Genomic DNA, 21,307 nt, shown 5'->3' with positions numbered 1-21,307 from the left:
AGCATCTCACTGTTGTGCATCTTTATATTTTAAATGCCATCTTAAACTAGTTCATTCTGTTCTATTAATAGTGGTAATACCAAAGTATAAAAGTAGATTGTTTTCTAAGAGTCTACCATGCAGTAGAAATTCTGAAAATTACAACATCTTTTCATAGAATGTATTAGATACTGTTACATAATTGAGGTACTATCAAGAAGATAATAAGATTCAAATCTGATTAATGTACTATCTATTGTCAAGTAAGAAAAATTATACAACATAATGAAGAAGAAGGGACACAGAACTGGGCTTCAAGAATTGTAAAATTGACATGCAACTTTTGGCCAGGTGCAGTGGTTCATGCCTGTAATCCCAGCACTTTGGGAGGCTGAGGATTGTTTAAGACCAGAGTTCAAGACCAACCTGGGCAATATTACAAGACCCTGTCTCTACAACTATTAAAATTTTATCTGGGTATCACCATACTAGGCCTGTAGTGCCTAGTATTCATAGGCTTAAGTAGAAGGATATAGCTTGAGCCCAGGAGTTCCAGGTTGCAGTGAGCTGTGATCTTGCCACTGATTTAAGAATAGGGTGAAGTTGTTTTAAGTAACTGTCTTAAAAATTCCTCGAGGACGTCTAATAATAAAACACAAATGTTTCACACAGTAGCTTCTACTTTAAACACATTTACATTTGGTTTGAGACTTTGAACTAACACCACAGTAATTCATTCATAATCCAGCAATTGCTTTTAAGAAAAATGCATTGTTACACATCTATATCAGTTTTTCAGTAAAAAAATACTACTGAATATATCAACAGCTCTATTTGTCAATACATATTTATAAAAATTAGCAAATTCTGGGTTCCACACGTTTCAAATTTTATACTAAGCTTTATATGGTAACTAGTACTGTCTTTTCAATATATTAAATACTAAAATGATCCTGTATACTTTAACTGGACCCCAGTACAAAAATGTGTTCTCTTTTTTTTTTCCTCCTAAGGGACTTTTAAAAGCTGAAGAGCACAGCTGGTCCCTTGCAGAATTGGTACATGCAGTAGTTTTACTCACTCACTATCATTCTCTTGCCTCGTTCACATTTGGCTGTGGAATCAGTCCAGAGATTCACTGTGATGGTGGCCACACGTTCAGACCTCCTTCTGTTAGTAACTACTGCATCTGTGACATTGCAAATGGCAACCACAGTGTGGATGAGATACAGGTCCACTCAGCAGGAAACGTTGCTGTAAGTATCTATTGTTTATTATAGGAATGTCATAAGACTAATCACAATAATTGCTGTTATATTATCTCTTCATTTGGTTTCTTAGAAAATCTCCCCTGTTAAATTCCTAGAAATATTAGGCCTTCATACCTATACATTCTTTAAGGATTTACTGATTGCCTCCAAATGCCCATCGCTAGTCCAAGTGCTAAGGAATACACAAAATTTTAAAACCCTCTGAGTTTATACTCAAATAATTTTAGGATCATGAGCACACAGGATTTACTCTATCAGGGCCAGCTAGTATTGAATGGCTATTACAGTGAGATGAGGGAGGCCGAAAATAGCATGGCCTAGTATTGGAGACTTCCTGGTACTGATCACATCTTTTTCCTTCCTTTTTGCACTATTTTTTCATCTTTTAGAAAACTTAATCAGCTTTGATGCCAAAATTTCTCCCTTTAAAATTCTTTTTCATGTTTAACTTTGCTCCAATATAGAAAGTGATAGCAGGGCGGCGCCTGTGGCTCAGCGGGTAGGGCGCCGGTCCCATATGCCGGAGGTGGCGGGTTCAAACCCAGCCCCGGCCAAAAAAAAAAAAGAAAAGAAAGTGATAGCAGATGAATGTAAATTTGTTAAAATGCTTTCACCTCTATTCTTTGTCTTCTCTGGCTTTTATATTTTCTCAATTTTGTTATTCCTTTGAAACAGATCGGAAAAAGTTGAATTTTCTTCACAGGTTTTTTGTTTTTTTTTTTGGCTGGGGCTGGGTTTGAACCCACCACCTTGGGCATATGGGGCTGGCACCCTACTCATTGAGCCACAGGCACCACCCCCAGAAAAAGTTGAATTTTCTATAAGCAAATTCTAATTCCTGTATGAGTCAAAATCCCCTCTTTTGCTATAATTTTATGCTTCAAAAGAAATATCACAGAAACTGCATCACAGCCATCTGAATACTTTGCATACATTTTCTGAGTTGTATTATTTCTTTGAAATAGATTTGGACAGATCGAATTGCCTTTAACTTATATATTTGACTTTGAGCAAGTTACTGAACCTGAGTTTCAATTCCTTCATGTCTAAATACAGGTAAAACACACAATATTATTGTGACGTTTAAATGAAATGTCTCTAAAGAGGTAAAATGCCTCCTATAGTGCTTAGCATTTATCAGGTGCTGAATAAGAGGTACCATTTACATTGGTGAAATTAGCACATGAAAGAAAATCATTTTCCCAAGTTGATTCCAGCACTGTGCTGACAATGCCAAAGACTGTCCATTTCACCTGTCTTTAAGCTGCCTGGATTCATGCTATAGGCCTGCAGTGGCCACTATTTATTAGTTTGGAGGGAATGTGAGGACCAAGAGAGAATATATCAGTTGCTAGGATACCGAGAGTTGGATTCTTGTTCTCTCTTCCAATAATTTGGTATAAGGTTAAAGAAAAAGTACTTGATCATTTCTAGTTATACTTTTATTAAGAGATAATAGTGAAAGAATAGATTTTTTTATTATTTCTATAGTAGATAAGCTCCCTATTTCAAGGTACATTTGGATACTTTTACAAGATTTATATCCCACACTGATAGATAGCACTTGACAGTGATCTGATACCAGATACACACCTAAAGAAGTTATATCTGACTCAGTTCTTCAGATACAAATGGTAAAGTAAAAAATATTAATTGAAATGCCTTAGTTTTATTAGCCCCTAACAACTTTGCAGATTAGTCAATGAACCTAGTAAACATGCTTTGTTTTCTTTCCCTCCTATTTCAATATAATTTATCTTTCCTAACCATAGTTAAAATTTGGACTCTCTATCTTAGAGGAAAATGTATAAAGAACAGATAAATTAATACAATGACAGAATTGACAAAAACCTTAATTTTTTTTTCTTTTTAAACCTTGAGTCATTCTATTAAGCAACCCAATCCTTTTCGGTCTTTTGTTTGTTTGATTACTGACCTTGTGTCAGAAATAATTATGGAAATGTAGCACCAGAATAATCTTCAGTAGCAACAAAGACCTTTCCATCATGAAATTATTCGAGAATGGGCTCATTACAGGATTTTCCAGTATAACTGTTTGGATCATATGAAAATAAAAGCACAAGCAATATAGATTGTCTCTTAATATAGAATTATCCTGACAGTCATTCTGGAACAAATATTTCCTGAAAATGTACTGTGGACCAGGTACTGTGCCAAGCTCTAGATGTATACTAGTAAACTAAACAGGTCCCCTACCCTTATGAAGGTTTGGTTTGGGAAGGAAGCAAGCATTAAATTAATATCATACAAATAACAATTATAAGTTGTGATTGGTACTCTGAAGGAAAGAGAAGGGTGCTGTGTGAGAATAATTGGGCATTAAAAGTAGGGGACAGATGGTTAGGAAAAGCATATAAGCTAGTATCTGAAGGATCAATAGGTGGAAGCCAGGGGACAAATGGAAGATATGTCCTAAGAACATTCCTGGCAAAAGAAATGAAATTTATAAAGGGAGAAACATTTATTTTGTGTTTGAACATTGAATTTTGAGATTCTGACTTCTTAATATACAAATATAAATATATTAATGTATTTATATTTTATAAAATATAAATTCCATTTCTTCGATCCACCTTTCATTAGTAAAGATGTCCCAGGGTATAGAAGTACAAATGGTTTGATAAGGTCAGGACAGCTTGACCAGTTCTTGTTTGTCAGACCTGTTATTAGATAGATGTGACATTGCTGTAGTCATCCCAGCAAGTGACAGCTGCCAGACCATTGCTAGAGGTCAGGTGGCCAACTCCAGCCATGTAAGGACATGTTTCATTTTTAATTGTTAAACTGTATAAATAAAGGTGATTACTAAACATGATAGATATTGACAGTATGCCCAATGTACACAGTTGATGCAAAACCATTTATCTTTTGTGTATCTTATTTAACAGATTAAGTGAGCAGAAGTTAACTTTTAAATATTCAGTTCTGTTTTAGATTGATAAGTAGTGTTAAACTTTAACTTTTAAAATACCATAATAGTAATGACATCCTTTCTAATTTTATAGGGTAAAAAGATTAGAATGTATTCTTAAAACCATGTTTCTGTTATATTTTAAAATCTGTGTATCTGTATACCTAATAGGCCAAACTAACTCAATTTAATTCATTCATGTATGTTAAGATTTTAATAATCTGTTTTTCCTATTTTCTGTAAAGATACAAATGCTTAATGAGACAGACTTAATAAAAGGAAATTCATAAATATTCTTTGTCTGCCATTATGTAATATTGTAATTTCTCTTCAGGTAAGTGATTCCTTCTTTGAGGTTGAAGCCCTCATGGAAAAGATGAGACAATTACAGGAATGTCGAGATGAAGAAGAGGCGAGTCAGGAAGAAATGGCTTCACGTTTTGAAATAGAAAAGAGAGAGAGTATGTTTGTCTTCTCGTCAGGTAAGAGTAAATATTATATAGTCAATGTAATTTCTATTGCAAACCTAACTTTTTATTTAGAGAATTTTAAGTTCTAAAACCACAATCCAAATATGTCTTTCCCTTTAAAGAGACTATTGCATAGGTTTGGCTTCTTACAACTAATTTTTAAAGCAGGCAATTAAGAAACAGTTATAAGTGAGAATAGCACAACACTAAGAAGGAAGACATTTGATTTGGATTCTGGTACTAAAATTACTGCTAATAAGCTTTGTGAACTTAAGTAAGTCACTTAATATGAGTGCCCCCCCTTTTTTCACTTCTTTAATATCAGTTCATGAAACCTTGAGATTGCTTCCAGTTTTAAAATTCTAGGATTTGTGAAAAGGAACTATTTATTAAATGACCAACAACCTAAATCCTTTATGCTTAACCTTTATCTATAGTCAGACTACATACATAATATATAAACCAGATAATTTAAAAGATGATAAAAAGTTTATTGTCAAAATACATTTAGAGACATTCCAGAGTGGGAGAAAGAGCGTAAGGGTTAAAAGCTCTTAACACATTGCTAACTGGGTCATGAGTTACCTGGTAACATGGATAGTTTCTGTGTAAAATTGCTGTTCAACAACATGTTAAGATGTTATAGGCACTAAGTGATTCTATATTATAAGCAGTGAGTGAGAGGCGGGGTAGGGGAATAAAGTAGACTGAATTTGGGACAACTGGGGAACTGAGACTGGGAGAAATGAGTAAGGGAATAGCTGCTATGTTAATACATTGTAGAACAACAATTTTACACAGAAACTATCCACGTTACTGGGAAACTCATGACTGGTCAGTAGTATGTTAACAACAAAGAAAAAATCAAGTTTGTTTAAATGTAGGTTGGGTATCTCCTTGTTTTTCCTCCAGGAAAAATTTTTGTTTTTAATCTATGCCTGGAGATGTAGAGTTGTCATATAATACTGTATTTACTTGAAACTATAATTTCATCAACTTTCAAACATGATGATGATCTAAAAAGTCTTAGGGGCAATGCAGGAAGTTTTATAAAAATGTTGATTCACCCGGTTTCTTTCTTTGATCATATTTTATGTCGTTAGTATTCATCAAAAATAGTCTAAATGCTAAATTTTAGAGCACAGCTGATTTTGATAGCAGTTGTTGTCATCTTAAAGATTATCCAAAAGTTGGCTCGGTGCCCATAGCACAGTGGTTATGGCGCCGTCCATATATACCCAAGGCTGGTGGTTTTGAACCGGGCTCGGGTCAGCTAAACAACAGTGACAACTCCAACAACAACAACAAAAAAAATAGCTAGTCATTGTGGCAGGTGCCTGTAGTCCCAGCTACTTAGAAGACTGAGGCAAAAAAATCGCTTAAGCCCAAGAGTTTGAGGTTGCTGTGAGCTGGGATGCCCAAGGCACTCTCCCAAGGGTGACATGGTAAGACTCTGTCTCAAAAAAAAAAAAAAGATTATCCAAAAGTGTGTTCAGGCTTTGAATACGCGCTTTTAAGTAGAACCTGATATCTATAAATTGGAGTGAGAACACAGAGGAAGAGAGAGTCTTATAAAAGAGAGAATGAATGGCATAGAGATTTCAACTGTGAGTGTTTATAAGAATCTCCTTTTAGTACATTCTAGTAAGTAGGCTACTTACTTCTGTGTATAGTTTTGAGAACTTCTTTTGGTTGACACTAGTTACTTTATCAAAGGATAATCCTATTTCACTTGTTATGGGAAAAATCAATTTTAACAAGCATCCTGTTTTTAAAAAGCTTTCAATGGCTTTATTGTTTCAGACGATGAAGAAGTTACACCAGCAAGAGATGTATCTCGCCACTTTGAGGATACTAGTTATGGCTATAAAGATTTCTCTAGACATGGGATGCATGTTCCAACATTTCGTGTCCAGGTAAAATTGCAACGCATATGCACATGATTAATTACAAATATCTCAGTCTGACTTAAAGAGCCACCTAGATTGAGAACTATGTCAAGTGCTGTTTAATTCAGATAAGTTGATACTCCCAACTTTCCCAATTACTTTTAGAGTCCAATGTTAAATAACATGTGCTTTACTAGAATTATAAAAATATTTGAGAAATAAAAGATGGCTGTGTTTTTTGCTGAAAAACCTACAATATTATTTATTTAGGCACAATATTTTTACTCAATAGTTGAACTATATCATGAAATACAGTAAATTAGAAATTGAAAGGCCAGGCGCCATGGTAGGCCAAGCTACTTGGGAGGCTGAGACAAGAGAATCACTTGAGCCCAAGAGTTTGAGGTTGCTGTGAGCTGTGACGCCACGGCACTCTACTGAAGGTGACAAAGTGAGACTCTGTCTCAAAAAAAGAAAGAAAGAAATTGAAGATACCATGTGGGCTGGAAAATTTTTTTTGAGGGAGGTAAGGATTTCAAAAATAAGGGCATTGTAAGCAGAGGAGACTGTAGGCAATAATTGAGCTTTGATTGAAGGATAGAGGGAAAGGATGTATCATATAGAAAGCTTCAAGCAAAGGATTCCTACTTCTGATTAGTAGTAAATTAATTTGAAATTGATGAGGTGTGACTTACATGCCAAAGGAGTTTTAATGGGGTTTATAGGCTTTGACCAGACTGATGACATAGAGGATGTCAAAGAGGTGTTCTAGGAAAATAAATATGGGTGCAACATAAAAGTAGGGGCTTATTAAGTTTTGTTTGAGGTAGAAAGGAAGGAGGCAAGGAGATTTTGATGTAGGAAAAGTAATTAGGAGACACAGTTAATGAAACTAAAATCAGATGTTTATTAAAAATGCACAAAATTTAAAGACCATTTGAATGGCTACAGCAATGGATTAGGAGAGAGGATTCCTGAGATGGGTTGCCTCTTGAGGCTGAGTGGAGAGACAAGAAAAAGAGATAAAGCTAAAAACCAGTGGTCTACAAGGTCGGACAATTAAGTTTACGAATTCTTCCTAGAGAAAGCACTGCATACCTCATTGTTGAACATCACTATGGTCACCTTCCAAGTAGTCCCCCTGGGAAGCTATGTACCAACACCAGGGCCTAGTCTACCCTTCAAAGCACTGTGCACAACAGCAGCTCTGATGGCCATTCCAGAAAAAAAGAGTTCCAAAACTGTGGTGATACTCAGCAAGGAGGTATGTAGCACTTTTTCTAGGATGAATTTGTAAACTTAATTGTCCGACCTCTTATGTGTAAGGGAAAGAAACTCCATTGGTTTTTAAACTTGCTGAGTTATAAAACACAACCTTTTGTGTGTTGCAGTGTGGAAAACATAAGACTGTGGCGTGCAAGTGAAGCTGGAAGCAAGGGATGACAGGCAGTAGGTTCCAGCCGCCAAAGATCTCTCCGTACTGCAGAACTGTAGACAGAACTGTGACGGCCACATTGTAATTTTCACATGTGTTCTATTCCCTGTATTTAGGATTATTGCTGGGAAGACCATGGCTATTCTTTGGTAAATCGCCTTTATCCAGATGTGGGACAGTTGATTGATGAAAAATTTCATATTGCTTATAATCTTACTTATAATACAATGGCAATGCACAAAGATGTTGATACCTCAATGCTTAGACGGGCTATTTGGAACTATATTCACTGCATGTTTGGAATAAGGTTTGTCTGTTTCCTATGTTTATAAAGAGATGTTTTCCTCTGGGCTAAATTATTCAGATGCTTGGATATACACACAGACACATGTATACTCACAACCTTTCCCTCCCCAATAACTTATTTTTATGCTTTTTGTGCTTCAAAGAACTTCTTTACTGCAGATTAGTTTTTTCCTCTCTCCTAGTGAAGCAGGAAAGTGTGTTAGGGACTTTGACAAGAGTTAAATGAGTGGGGCAGCGCCTGTGGTTCTGTGAGTAGGGCGCTGGCCCCATATACCAAGGGTGGCAGGTTCAAACCCAGCCCCGGCCAAACTGCAACAAAAAAATAGCCAAGTGTTGTGTCGCGGGGTGCCTATGGTCCCAGCTACTCAGGAGGCTGAGGCAAGAGAATCACCTAAGCCCAAGAGCTGGAGGTTGCTGTGAGCTGTGACACCACAGCACTCTGTCGAGGGTGACAAAATGAGACTCGATATCTCTTAAAAAAAAAAAAGTTAAATGACAGCTGCTTCCAGGGAAGGGAGGACAGAGTTTGTCACCAAACGTCTTTAGTATTTTTCCTTTGTATCTTTTATCTCCTGACACTCTTATATTTCTACCTCCTAGAAACTCAATATCCTTATCTTGCCCCTCTGGCTGTTCTCAAGCTCCTTCTGAAGAGTAACTATTCCCATAATACTTAATCAAAATTCAAAACTCTCATGTCTTTAATGTTAGGTATTCAGCTGTATTTCTATGTACATACTTTTATAGAAAATGCAGCCATTGCATTTTCTCACCTATGCACTCAAACTTAATGTTTTCTTACTATTTTAGCTATAAAATCAGGCTTTCTCTTGCTGTTCACTTTATCAGTGACTCTGGTTAAAACCTACAAATTCTATTCTACTCTAAATGAGTCTGGCATTTAAGGTACATCGGACTGATTTGAAGCTAATATCCACTAATCAGTGGCCAAACTATTGACTTTAGCTTCCTGAACAAGTTTAAGGCCAGCTTGGCAAGAACTTTCTCCTTTTCCCACTGAAAACCGAATAAGAGATTTACTTCAGTGCCTGTGTGATCTGGAATCCATTGCCTGGTGGAATAGAACAGACACTTGTGCATGTAACTCTTGCCTTAAAGCAGGACAGGCTCTCCAAAGTATGGACACTGTGAGCCCATGCATAGACCATCCTTCTCCATCTACACACCCCACCATTTTTTCTTATTTCTAACTATTTTTACTTATACAAGTTAAGTACATTTTACACATCATGCAATAGTACCAGTAACAAAGGTAATAGATTAATTTGGTTTTTTTGTTTGTTTGTTTGTTTGTTTTGCAGTTTTTGGACAGGGCTGGGTTTGAATCCGCCACCTCCGGCATATGGGGCCTGCGCCCTACTCCTTTGAGCCACAGGCACCACCGATTTGTTAATTTCTTAATTTTAGCAATACTCAAATTCTGTTCTCAGAATTTGTTCTTCGCAGTGTATTTGCTTATTCATAATTGTAAATATGTAGTATTACTTGGTGCCCCGTGCTACAGTATTAGTACTGTCAGTTAGTACTATCAATACTACCCTGTTTCCCCGAAAATAAGACAGTGTCTTATTTTAAGGTGTGCTCCCAAAGATGCGCTAGGTCTTATTTTCAGGGGTCGTCTTATTTTTCCTGTAAGTAGGTCTTATTTTCGGAGGATGTCTTATTTTCGGGGAAACAGGGTATTAGTACTATCAATACAATTTCAGGAATGATTTCCTGGGCCCTAGAAAATTGTGTTATTCTTCCTAAGTACTGTTTCTTATCCCTTATCTATCCCAATTGTAGAGTTATGTCATTCTGGGGGACAGCTGCCTACACTAAAAGGGATAAAGAAAACAGCATTTCCTATTAATGTAGACACTTAAGAAGAAAACAGATTATTACCCTGAAAATATAATTCTTGCTATGTCTTTTAACAGATATGATGACTATGATTATGGTGAAATTAACCAGCTATTGGATCGTAGCTTTAAAGTTTATATCAAGACTGTTGTTTGCACTCCTGAAAAGGTTACCAAAAGAATGTATGATAGCTTCTGGAGGCAGTTCAAGCACTCTGAGAAGGTATGTGCCTATTGTGGTTTGTTTACACTGTAACTTAGCAGTGATTCTTAGTCTCCTTCACCTAACCTAATGGCTCTCAAACCCTTTCCATCACCCCACCAACCCAAAGAAGAACATTCCAGAATAGCTATCTCAGGTATCCCTTGGATGGGAACCTCATTATGGTAATAGAGAAAAAGAAAAAAGACCAGGACTCCAATCACGCAACAGGAATAGGTGCATTGGTCTATCTTCAGAATTGCTGGCATGATTGTCACCACATAGGAGAAAGAAGACTGTTTCGTAAAGGTTCTTTTAATGAGATACTGGTAGAGATGTCTCGGTCTCTTTGAAATATCTTTATAGAAATTACTGAATAATGATTTGGCAGGGCAAGTTTAGCATTCTGATAAAGCACTATCTAGATTTTCTAAAATACAACAAACATCTAAGAGGTGATTAAATATAAATGACAGCTCAAAACATTTGAAAAGAATATTAGATAGCTTTTGAGAAAGTGATTCAATGGTACACAGAAAAGTAGTTATGTGTTTAAATGCACTGAAAAACTTATTGTGAATGCTTATAACCCTTATATGATGTTATATTTTATATTCAGGTTCATGTTAATCTGCTTCTTATAGAAGCTAGGATGCAAGCAGAACTCCTTTATGCTCTGAGAGCCATTACCCGTTATATGACCTGATGCCTTTCCTCCATTAAAGATGTTTCTGGAATGATCAGCGGATATAGTCTACAAGGGGAAGGTACTAAGCCCCAGGACCAATGGTAGATAAAAGAATTCAGAAATCCATTGTGCCATGATTCATTTAGTTTCTGCAATGTTACTCTGGCACGAGCAGTGAATGCTTGGCAGCTTCCAGTTTAGAGCTGTGAAGATGGGCTGCCATTCACAGTATTTTGCTTTTTGACAGTACAAGATACTGTGTAATTGTTTTAATACAGCAAATAGTAACTCTCCAAATCCTGTTGCTTTTATGTTAAATAAGATAACAAGAATTGGATCATGCTAAGAATGGGACTTGGATAATGACTTAAGCTTTATACATAAAGAATTTTAGAAGATCTTGGTGCTGCTATTCCTGCTGATGGAATGAACAGATGGCTGTTTCAGTTAAGCTATTAGTAATAAAAGTGAACATTGCTACTATCTGAGCCTACATACGTAATTTGTGTGGTTTCAAATTAAACATGCATATGTATTAGCTTTTTTTGCATCCAAAAAACAAAAATCACAGCTCAGTAAAGACCATTTTGATGGTAACAGTTCATTTCTTTCATTATAGTTTTTTTTAATTCAGAGTAATTGGATGATATTAAATTACAGTAGCATTCTTAAAGATTTTCTTCAAAAAAGCAATCTTAAATGAAAGTGTATAAATTTTAAAAACTGGCTATCTTTTGATATGCTGTTTCTCAAGATTCTGACACTGGAGGGCAGCTGTCTTGTGTGATATTTTTGTTTCCAGCACCAAAGTAGTGGGAAATGTTGCAGTAGACTGCTGTGCAGTCCCAGGTGCATTCTGTCCCTCTGCTCCTGCCTGCCTCATGGTCCCCACCTTAGAGGTTGTGCAGCTCCTTAAATAATAAAGCTGGAAAATATTTTTAGTCAGGTTATCAAATTTGATTTACAAAAATGAGATGCAAACAGGTTTGAAAAAAATGTATTAAGTACTTTGTATTCTGGAAGCGTGAATTGCTTTTGAAGTCTGTCAGTATTATTGGTATTTTTCAATAAAGAATAATTTTTCTTCAATTTTATTTGTTGTGTCAGTCTCTTAAAAAGTCATAACTTCTGGCTCGGTGCCTGTAGCTCAAGTGGCTAGGGCGCCAGCCACATACACCAAAGCTGGAGTGTTCGAATCCAGCCCGGGCCTGCCCAACAACAATGACAACTACAAGCAAAGATTAGCCTGGCATTGCGGTGGGCACTTGTAGTCCCAGATACTTGGGAGACTGAAGCAAGAGAATCTCTTAAGCCCACGAGTTGGAGGTTGCTGTGAGCTATGATGCCACCACACTCTACCCAGGGCGACAGCCTGAAGCTCTGTCTCAAAAAAAAAAAAAAAAGGTCATGACTTCATAATTAGTAACAATTCTTTGTCTCCTTTCATAAGCCAAGTAGATTGATACTTAAATAATGCTATATTCAGATAAGCCTGGGACGTATATTAAATAACACAACCCTTTAAAGCATTTTAAAGGATACAAAGAAGCGTGAATCTTCTCTAATAACATTTTTATTTTGGAAATAGCTGGTACGGTAGAGAGACTAAAGAACAAAAATACTTTATCAAACAATTAGAAATAGTTATAAGTTTAATTGAAAGTCATCAAAACATTTATCGAGCTCAATCTGCTATCTGCTTATTTATAGGGTGGTGTGAAAGTGGGAGTTGGAGAGGGACAATGTTGAGTAGAAGTGATACCTGACCTCAAGTATATGTGCCTCAGTGAGAAGACAAGACCTTACAAAGAGACTGTTATCTTTAGTGTGTATTTGAAGAAATTTTTAAGTCCATTTCAATAACGTACAGATGGTCCTACCTATTAAATTTGCATCGTGCCTTTTTCTTCTTCTGTCTGCTGCGTTCTTACCGTAGCAGTACAGATGAGCCCAGCTAGTTAAGTCTGCACTGGAGATAGTTAAAATTTTACTCATTCTGCTGCTGCTCTTTGTTCTTTACATCTCCTCTTGAAAATCCAAAATTCCTAGTATTGGTCCTAATTGGCAGCGATGAAATCACAAAACAAGATCTAATAAATGCCTAGTCTTAGTACATTAGACTTTATAATCACTTAGAAATCAGGAGTTGAAGTTTAAATTTTAATGTGTAAAAAATTATGTTCATACCTAAAGTAATAAAAGTACATGTGATACAAAGTTGATGTTTCAATGCCTCCTATTAAAACAGGTGCTTCCTGTTACTCAGGGCGTTTTCTCAAAACTAAACACACAGGATTTCTCATGTTACTATAATCTTTGAAACAAATCATTTCCAAAATAATTGGGGAAGGCAGGTTACTCTAAGGGGTATCAAAACCTTCCTCCACCAAAGGAAAATTTTTTCTAAAAAATCATGTAAAGATTCTGGATGTGATTCCCAGGATTTAATTTTTTAAATCTAAAATTTTGGTAAAAATTGGGAGACTTTTTTAATTAGGCCAAACTTAAGAATCATACTATAAGAATGAGATTAAATTCCAAATTGCCAAAACACTTCTGTATTCACTATACCAAGGTGTAAGTTCATTACAAAATATGCTGATAAATTAAAAGCCAAGATGTTCTTTAATTTTGTTTTTGTTTTTAGACAGAGTCTTACTCTGTTACCCAGGCTAGAATGCCTGGTGTCATCATAGCTCATAGCAACCTCAAATTCCTAGGTTCAAGCAATCCTCCTGCTTCAGCCTCCCAAGTAGCTGGGACAACAAGCACCTGCCACCAGGCCTGGCTAACTTTTCTATTTTTAGTGGAGACAGGATCTCACTCTTGCTCAGGCTGGTCTCAAACCCTAAGCTTAAGTGATCCTCCCATCTCAGTCTCTCAAATTGCTAGGATTACAGGCCATCGTGCCTGGCCTAACTAAGCCAAAGGGTAAAAATCTTAAGTTTAGCTATTCCAAATTTGTTTTGAAACAGGCCAGTGCTAGACCAGTGGTAGCATTAAAAAATGCTTATCTAAAAATTTTTATTTATCAAGGTACTCTGAAAGTTTATTAGCATATTTGTGTATGTGAATTACCAAGGGATAGTAAAAGGCAAGTAAACAGGGAGTAATGTCAGCAAGAAGGTGGACTTGTTCTCCTGCAGAGACACTAAGGTAATATGAATATATGGTGCAAAATGCCCCTGTGAGAACTCCTAGAAACCAGCTGAGAAACTGCAGTATGTAGGCAAATGTAAAGCAAGGAGGTGGCTACACTAAAAAGGGTAAGAAAGTTTGTAGCATTTTGCTTACCTTAGCCCCTCCCTGCCATAGTATAGCGTAATCATGGGGAAACCTCCCAATTCCTAGCTTCTTCAGGAAAAAAAAGAATAAAAGTATAACTACATGCAATGTTCTGGCTTGTCTGGGGGCTACTTGAGCATCCTGACCACATCATTTTCCCACTAATCCAGCTTTTAAAACACAAAAGTACAGGAAATAACTCACTACCAATTTAAAACATAATTTCAGGCTGAGCACAGTGGCTCACATCTGTAATACTAGCATTCTTGGAGGCCAAGGCAGGAGGATCCCTTGAACTTAGAGTGAGACCCCATCTCTAAAAAATAGCCAGGCATTATACCAAGCACCTGTAGTTTCAGCTACCTGGGAGACTGAGGCAAGAAGATCACTTGAGCCCAAGAGTATGAGGTTGCTGTGAGCTTTGACGCCACAGCTCTCTACACAGGGCAACAAAATGAGACTCAAAAAAAGAAAAATTGGTCAAAGAAATCACAAGGCAAATTAGAAAATACCTTCTGACAAAAGAAAATTTAAACAAAGGATACCAAAACTTACTGGATACAGTGAAAGCAGTGCTAAGAGAGAAGTTTATACCTATAAAATCTGACATTAAAAAAGAAGAAAGATAAGGCTAGAGAAAGGACAAACTAATAAGCCCAAAACTAGCAGAAGGAACAATAAAGATCAGAGCAGAAATGAACAAAATAGCCAATAGAAAAAAAAGACAACAGAAAAAAAACAAGCGCTATTTTTTTGAAAAGATCGGCAAAATTGACAAACTCTTAGCTAGATTACCTTAAGTGGGGAAAAAAGATTTAAATAACTAAGATCATAAATAAAAGAACATTACAACTGATATTACAGAAATAAAAAAGATTACATTATGAATACTGTACAACAAATTGGATAAGTTAGAAACACACACCATACCAAGATTGATTGAATCATGAAGTAATCTAAACTAGGCCAAACTAGCATAATGTCATCAAGGTTCATCTATTTCAGGGGTCCTCAAACTGCGGCCCGCAGGCCACATGAGGCAGTGTGATTATATTCGTTCCTGTTTTGGTTTTTGACTTCAAAATAAGATATGTGCAGTGTGCATAGGAATTTGTTCATAGTTTTTTTTTTGTTTTTTTTTTAACTATAGTCTGGCCCTCCAATGGTCTGAGGGACAGTGAATTGGCCCCCTGTTTAAAAAGTTTGAGGACGCCTGATCTATTTGTATGCTGGGACAGGATCTACAACTAATAAGGATATTGAATCGTTTAATCAAAAAGCTTTCAACATCTCAATACATGGAGAAAAAGCATTCGACAAAATTCAGCATCCTTTTTTTTTTTTTTTTTTGCCAGGGCTAGGTTTGAACCTGCCACCTCCGGCATATGGGACCGGCGCCCTACTCCTTGAGCCACAGGCGCCACCCTCAGCATCCTTTTCTAACAAGAACACTCAATAGGTCACCTACAGCAAACCCACAGCCAATATCATATTGAATGGAGTAAAACTGAAAGCATTTCCACTTACACCTAAGAGCAGACAAGGATGCCCACCATCACCACTGCTATTCAGCATAGCAATGGAAGTCCTAGCCAATGCAATCAGGCAAGAGAAGGATAATCAAGGATATTCAAATGGGGACAGAGGAGGTCAAACGCTCACTCTTTGCAGATGATATGGATATGATCTTATATTTGGAAAAGCCCAAGGTCCCAACCACAAGGCTCCTGGAAGTGATCGAGGAATACGGTAATGTCTCAGGATACAAAATCAATGTCCACAAGTCAGTAGCTTTCATATATGCCACTAACAGTGAAGTTGAGAACCAAATCAAAGACTCTTCACAGTAGCTTCAAAGAAAATGAAATACCTGGGAATATACCTAACAAAGAATGTAAAGGATCTCTACAGAAAGAACTATGAAACCTTGAGAAAAGAAACAGCAGACAATGTTAAAACATTGTTAAAATATTTATACTACTCAAAGCAATCTAATTTTTTTTTTTTTTTGAGCCAGAGTCTTACTCTGTCACCCTGGGTAGAATGCTCTGGCATCATCATAGCTCGCAACAACTTCAAACTCTTGGTCTTGAGCAATTCTCTTGCCTCAGCCTCCTCAGTAGCTGAGACTACAGGTGCCCACCCCTACACCAATTAGTTTTTCTGTTTTTAGTAGAGATGGGGTCTCACTCTTGCTCAGGCTGGTCTCGAACTCCTGAGCTCAAACAATCTACCTGCTTTGGCCTCCTGAAGTGCTAGGATTATAGGTATGAGCCTCAGCACTCAGCTGGAAAAACTATTAATGATACTGGGCTGGGGAAAGATTTTATGAAGACGACCGCGTTGGCAATTGCAACAACAGAAATAAATAATTGGGACCTGATGGAGCCATGATATGCAAATAACCCAAATGAATGAATTTAAAAAATAGCATATACATACATACAATGGAACACATTCAGCCTTAAAAAGGAAGAAAATCCTGTCCCAGCCTGTAATATAGATGAACCTTGATGACATCATGCTAAATGTGAAACAAGCCAGTCACAAAAAGACAAATACTATACGGTTCCCATTATAAGAGATATGTAAAGTGGTAAGGAAATTCATAGAAACAGAAAGTAGAGTGGTGGTTGCCCAGGGCTGGGGGGAGGAGGAAGTGGGGAGTTGTTGGTTAATGAATAGAGTTTCAGTTTAAAAGATAAAGAAATTCTAGAGCTCTATTGCAGAACAATGTGAATATATTTAACACTACTTAACTGTACACTTAAAATAATCATTTTAATCAAATGATAAATTTTGTTATTTTTTGTTTGTTTGTTTTTGTTTTGTTTTGAGACAGAGTCTCATTATGTTGCCCTCGGCAGAGTGCTGTGGTGTCACAGCTCACAGCAACCTCAAACTCCTGGGCTTAAGCCATTCTCTTGCCTCAGCCTCCCAAGTAGCTGGGACCACAGGCACCTGCCACAATGCCCGGCTATTTTTTGTTGCAGTTGTCATTGTTGTTTAGCTGGCCCAGGCCGGGTTTGAACCTGGTGCAGTAACTACTGTGCCATGGGTGCCAAGCCATTGTTAATATGTTTTTTAACCACAAATTTTTTTTTTTTTTTTTGAACAGAGTTGCCCCTGGCTAGAGTATGGTGTCATCATAGCTCACAGCAGTTAACCACAATTTTTAAAGAAAAGGTTAAGTAGACAGTTCCAAATGGTCCAGCTTGCACATGGGTTGAGAGGGAAAGGAGTATGGAAGGGAACAAGCCTAATGGTGTGCTGCCATAGACTACCATTTAATATTAATATATTAGTTATAAATACCAAGGGGACTGTTGCAGGGAGTGGTGTTTGATTTTGTTCACTGAAAGCAGAATACCAGGTCTAACAATTAAGTTCATGAACTCATCCTAGAAAAAGTGCTACATATCTCATTGCTAAATATCACTATGGTTACCTCTGAAGCACTCCCCTTGGGAAGCTATGCACTGATGCCAGCACCTAGTCCTCCCTTTAAACTGGTTTTGGAACTCCTTTTCTAGAATGACCATCAGAGCTGTTGTCATACGAGGTCTGACAATTAAGTTCCCAAATTTGCCACTGTGTGCTTATGCTGGCAGCGCTGTACAAACAACTTGGTGAGGTTTCCTAACCTTGGTATATCAGTGTCTCACAGCTGTGTGTGTGTCCACATGTGGCGGTGTCTTGCTGAGTGGCCTTCATTATTGTTGTGTGTTTTTGTGTGCCATACGACAACAGCTCTGATGGTCGTTCCAAAAAAAAGAGTTCCAAAATTGCTTTGAAGGATGGACTAGGTACTGGCATCAATGCATAAGCTTCCCAAGGGGAGTATCTCAATGGTAACCATAGTGATATATGGGTCCTTATGAAAGTTTTGAGAAACATAAAAATCAAGAAATGTAAAATCCCTGCAGATGGAAACAAATGAAGCCCTCCCAGCAACACCAAGAAGCCAAGCAAGCCTGTGTCTGAAACTCGCAAAGGTGAGTATTTGTATTTCTTAGAATTGAAATACTGGACCATAACAGTCTGTTTCAAAACTGTCATAGTGACCTACGTATTCAGCAATGAGATACGTAGTACTTTTTCTGGAGGAACTTGCAAACTTAACTGTCAGACCTTGTACATAGCTTGCTATGTATATAATACAGGCTTACACTCTTAAAAGTTTTGGAGAGGCTCAGCGCCTGTGGCTCAAGCAGCTAAGGCGCCAGCCACATACACCTGAGCTGGTGGGTTCAAATTCAGCCCTGGCCTGGCAAACAACGACGACGGCTGCAACCAAAAAATAGCCAGGCATTGTGGTGGGCACCTATAGTCCCACCTACTTGGGAGGCGGAGGCAGGAAAATCACTTGAGCCCAGGAGTTGGAGGTTGCTGTGAGCTGTGATGCCACAGTACTATACCGAGGGCAACAGCTTGAGGTTCGGTCTCCAAAAAAAATGTTTTGGAGAGACGAAATTCTATGACTAAACTGATTTCATCTATTGGAGTGAATTTACTAGCATATATTATGGATTATTCACTAAGATGACAATAAGGTGAGTGTCCCTGGAGAATTTTATGGAGCCCAACCAGGAAGAAGCCCCACAGTAGAACTGCCCTCAGAAAGTCTGTTTGTTCCTGGAAATGTAGATTTATTCTAATACACTTTAAGAGCCCATCTAGTCTAGGATGGCCACATCCCAGGAGTCTTGGTATTTTGTAGGGTGAAAAAGGAGCTCTTTTTTTCCAAGAAGAGTAGTAAATTTGCTTTTATTTATAAATCTTCATTTGGCTAGTATAGGATAACTATAGAAGTCTAAATTTCTTTTTTTTTTATCATTTATTCAAAGGCCAAACTTATCCTACAAAGAACAGCAAACTGATAAACTATTTGCCATCACAGTGTTATAATTTACTAAGTTCTTACTTCACATCATACACCGGGCTGGGCAATTTGCACAATTTATGGTTTGTTCTAAACTATACTACAAAGAAAAAACCACTATGCTATGTTAAAATAGATATTATTCCCATTTTATAGTTGAAGGTCAAGAAATTAAGTTACTTACTCAAGGCCCACATAGCTAGCAGGGGAGAGTTAGGATTCAAACATCTGCCACACACCTAAGCCTGCATTTCTTATACAACAATCACCTCTCCAGACACAGAGGCTTATCATTAGGAGGACTGTTTAGTCCAGTCATTTTATTTCAGATGAAAAGAAAGAGGTAAAACACTCCTTTTTCCACCTATTTTACTTATTTAGTAAAGAATACATGGCCTAAAGCAGTCTTTTCTAAGTTTTTCTGCTTACTCCTTTCTCTGAATATAAGGACCAGAAAAATACCAGTAACCTAATCAGAAAACATTAGACGTAGTAAGAATTAGATGCTCATGTGTTCATTCACATTGACCACCATTCTTTCTATGTACACCATCTGTAGTCTTTACTGCGATGTTCATTTAACTAAGAGACTGACAAGCACTTAAATTCCCAATTGCTAAATCAAGATTTTAAAACTAGAACTAAGTTATTTAATTGATAATAAAAGAAAAAGTCACTTAAAAAAAAATGTATATCTTTCCATCTTACATTTCTCACACCAGAAAATATAACACATATATTCACTGTTCCATCAGACCTAACAAGAGTAAATGCTTATTCCTTTTAAAAGACGTAGTAGGCTACTCACTAAAATCAGTACTTGAAAATCTTCGAATATTTGTTAATATTGAAAAAAAATGTTCATGTTTGTTACCACTTCTTAAAAATGAGGGAGACCTTGGCTTCCTGTTTCTGTTGTTAATCTGCAGTCATATTAGAAAGAAGCCACAGGCAGGGGTTCCAGGAAGGTGTGATGTCTCTGAATCCGCTTGAGAAGCTGCTGTGCCACAGGTTTGAATTCTGTTTCCCAGTGGAATTTGTGATAGTTTTTGAGGTCTTGGTCAAGACTGCCATTCAGTGCTAGTTCTTCATCTGCATCCGAAAAATTTAAATTACAGCAATTATTCAGAAATGTGATCCTATGGAATAGTGTTTAATTTTGACATGATTACACTTACCCTGGGTTATCTATAATACTAGCATAACACAAGATAGGATTTGGGAGACATTCTCTACTCTTTTCTGTTCTTTAAAATACATCACTTTTAAAGAAGCATAATTCAGTTTCTTTTAAATTTTTTTAAAATAGATTCAATTGAGCTTGAATTTCAACTAATTTCTTAGTTTTTTTACATGTTAAGTTTCCATCCAGAAGTCAAATGACAATATCTCAGAATAAACAAAGTGTAATATTAGATTACATCCTTATATGTAATAAGAAAATTAATTACTTCAGTGGTTGACAGATGTAAAAGGAGTCAGGAAATCTTTTGGGAAAGCAGCTCAGTTAAATTTGACACTTTAAATTTTACTGAAAATCAGAACTTTGCTGTCTTCAAAGCAGTGGGGATATAGTGCTTTGATAAAACAACTCCTTATCCCCAAACTCTCTCGAATGACTGTGAAAACTGGGGGACTTTGAGAATCTCAGGGAGTATCAAAATTTCATGTGAGTCCATGGATGACTCAGAAAAGCACTTGTAAAAATAAAATGCAAAATTGCAACTTTAATTTGATTCCTAATCCATGGGCACTGTAAATTTTTATGAACATCATAATACATTTGACCCAAGTAGGAAGATCAATGGCCACTGAGGTGTCTGTGCTGACTTGCCACCATGTTTTTCCTTGTTTGAGTTGGGCTTCACACCCTGTGTGACAGACCTCGGGAAAGTGCCCTGGCCTACAGGTTAGAAGCTTGGCTCTGCCATCTCCTAGGTCTGTGACCTGAGGCAGACTTCTTAGGTGGTAACCATTAAGTCCTAAGATGACCACAAATATTGCTATGTACATAATTTGCAAACATGTTTTCATATGGCAAATTAAAATCCTATTATAAAAAATGCTTCACCACTCTGTTTATATCAGATTTTTTACCCTGAACTT

General features: G+C 37.0%; 2 protein-coding genes across 8 annotated transcripts in view; one reads left to right on the top strand and one right to left on the bottom strand.

Annotated features, from left to right (window-relative positions):
* Positions 1–12,119, top strand: part of SESN1 (sestrin 1) — a 121,002-nt gene extending 108,883 nt beyond the window's left edge. For both annotated transcript variants that reach the window (XM_053591358.1, XM_053591359.1), the window contains exons 5-10: positions 993–1,235; positions 4,517–4,664; positions 6,456–6,568; positions 8,093–8,283; positions 10,223–10,367; positions 10,966–12,119. In XM_053591358.1, coding sequence (XP_053447333.1) covers positions 993–1,235; positions 4,517–4,664; positions 6,456–6,568; positions 8,093–8,283; positions 10,223–10,367; positions 10,966–11,052 — 927 coding nt within the window. In that variant the 3' untranslated portion in view covers positions 11,053–12,119. The remainder of the gene's footprint in view (positions 1–992; positions 1,236–4,516; positions 4,665–6,455; positions 6,569–8,092; positions 8,284–10,222; positions 10,368–10,965) is intronic.
* Positions 12,120–19,669: 7,550 nt separating this feature from the next.
* ARMC2 (armadillo repeat containing 2) overlaps positions 19,670–21,307 on the bottom strand; it is a 121,971-nt gene continuing 120,333 nt past the window's right edge. For all 6 annotated transcript variants that reach the window (XM_053592128.1, XM_053592131.1, XM_053592129.1 and 3 more), the window contains one exon: positions 19,670–20,293. In XM_053592128.1, coding sequence (XP_053448103.1) covers positions 20,136–20,293 — 158 coding nt within the window. In that variant the 3' untranslated portion in view covers positions 19,670–20,135. The remainder of the gene's footprint in view (positions 20,294–21,307) is intronic.

Source organism: Nycticebus coucang, chromosome 5 (assembly GCF_027406575.1).
Source record: "Nycticebus coucang isolate mNycCou1 chromosome 5, mNycCou1.pri, whole genome shotgun sequence".
NCBI lineage: Eukaryota > Metazoa > Chordata > Mammalia > Primates > Lorisidae > Nycticebus > Nycticebus coucang.
This window is presented reverse-complemented; position numbering and strand designations above follow the sequence as displayed.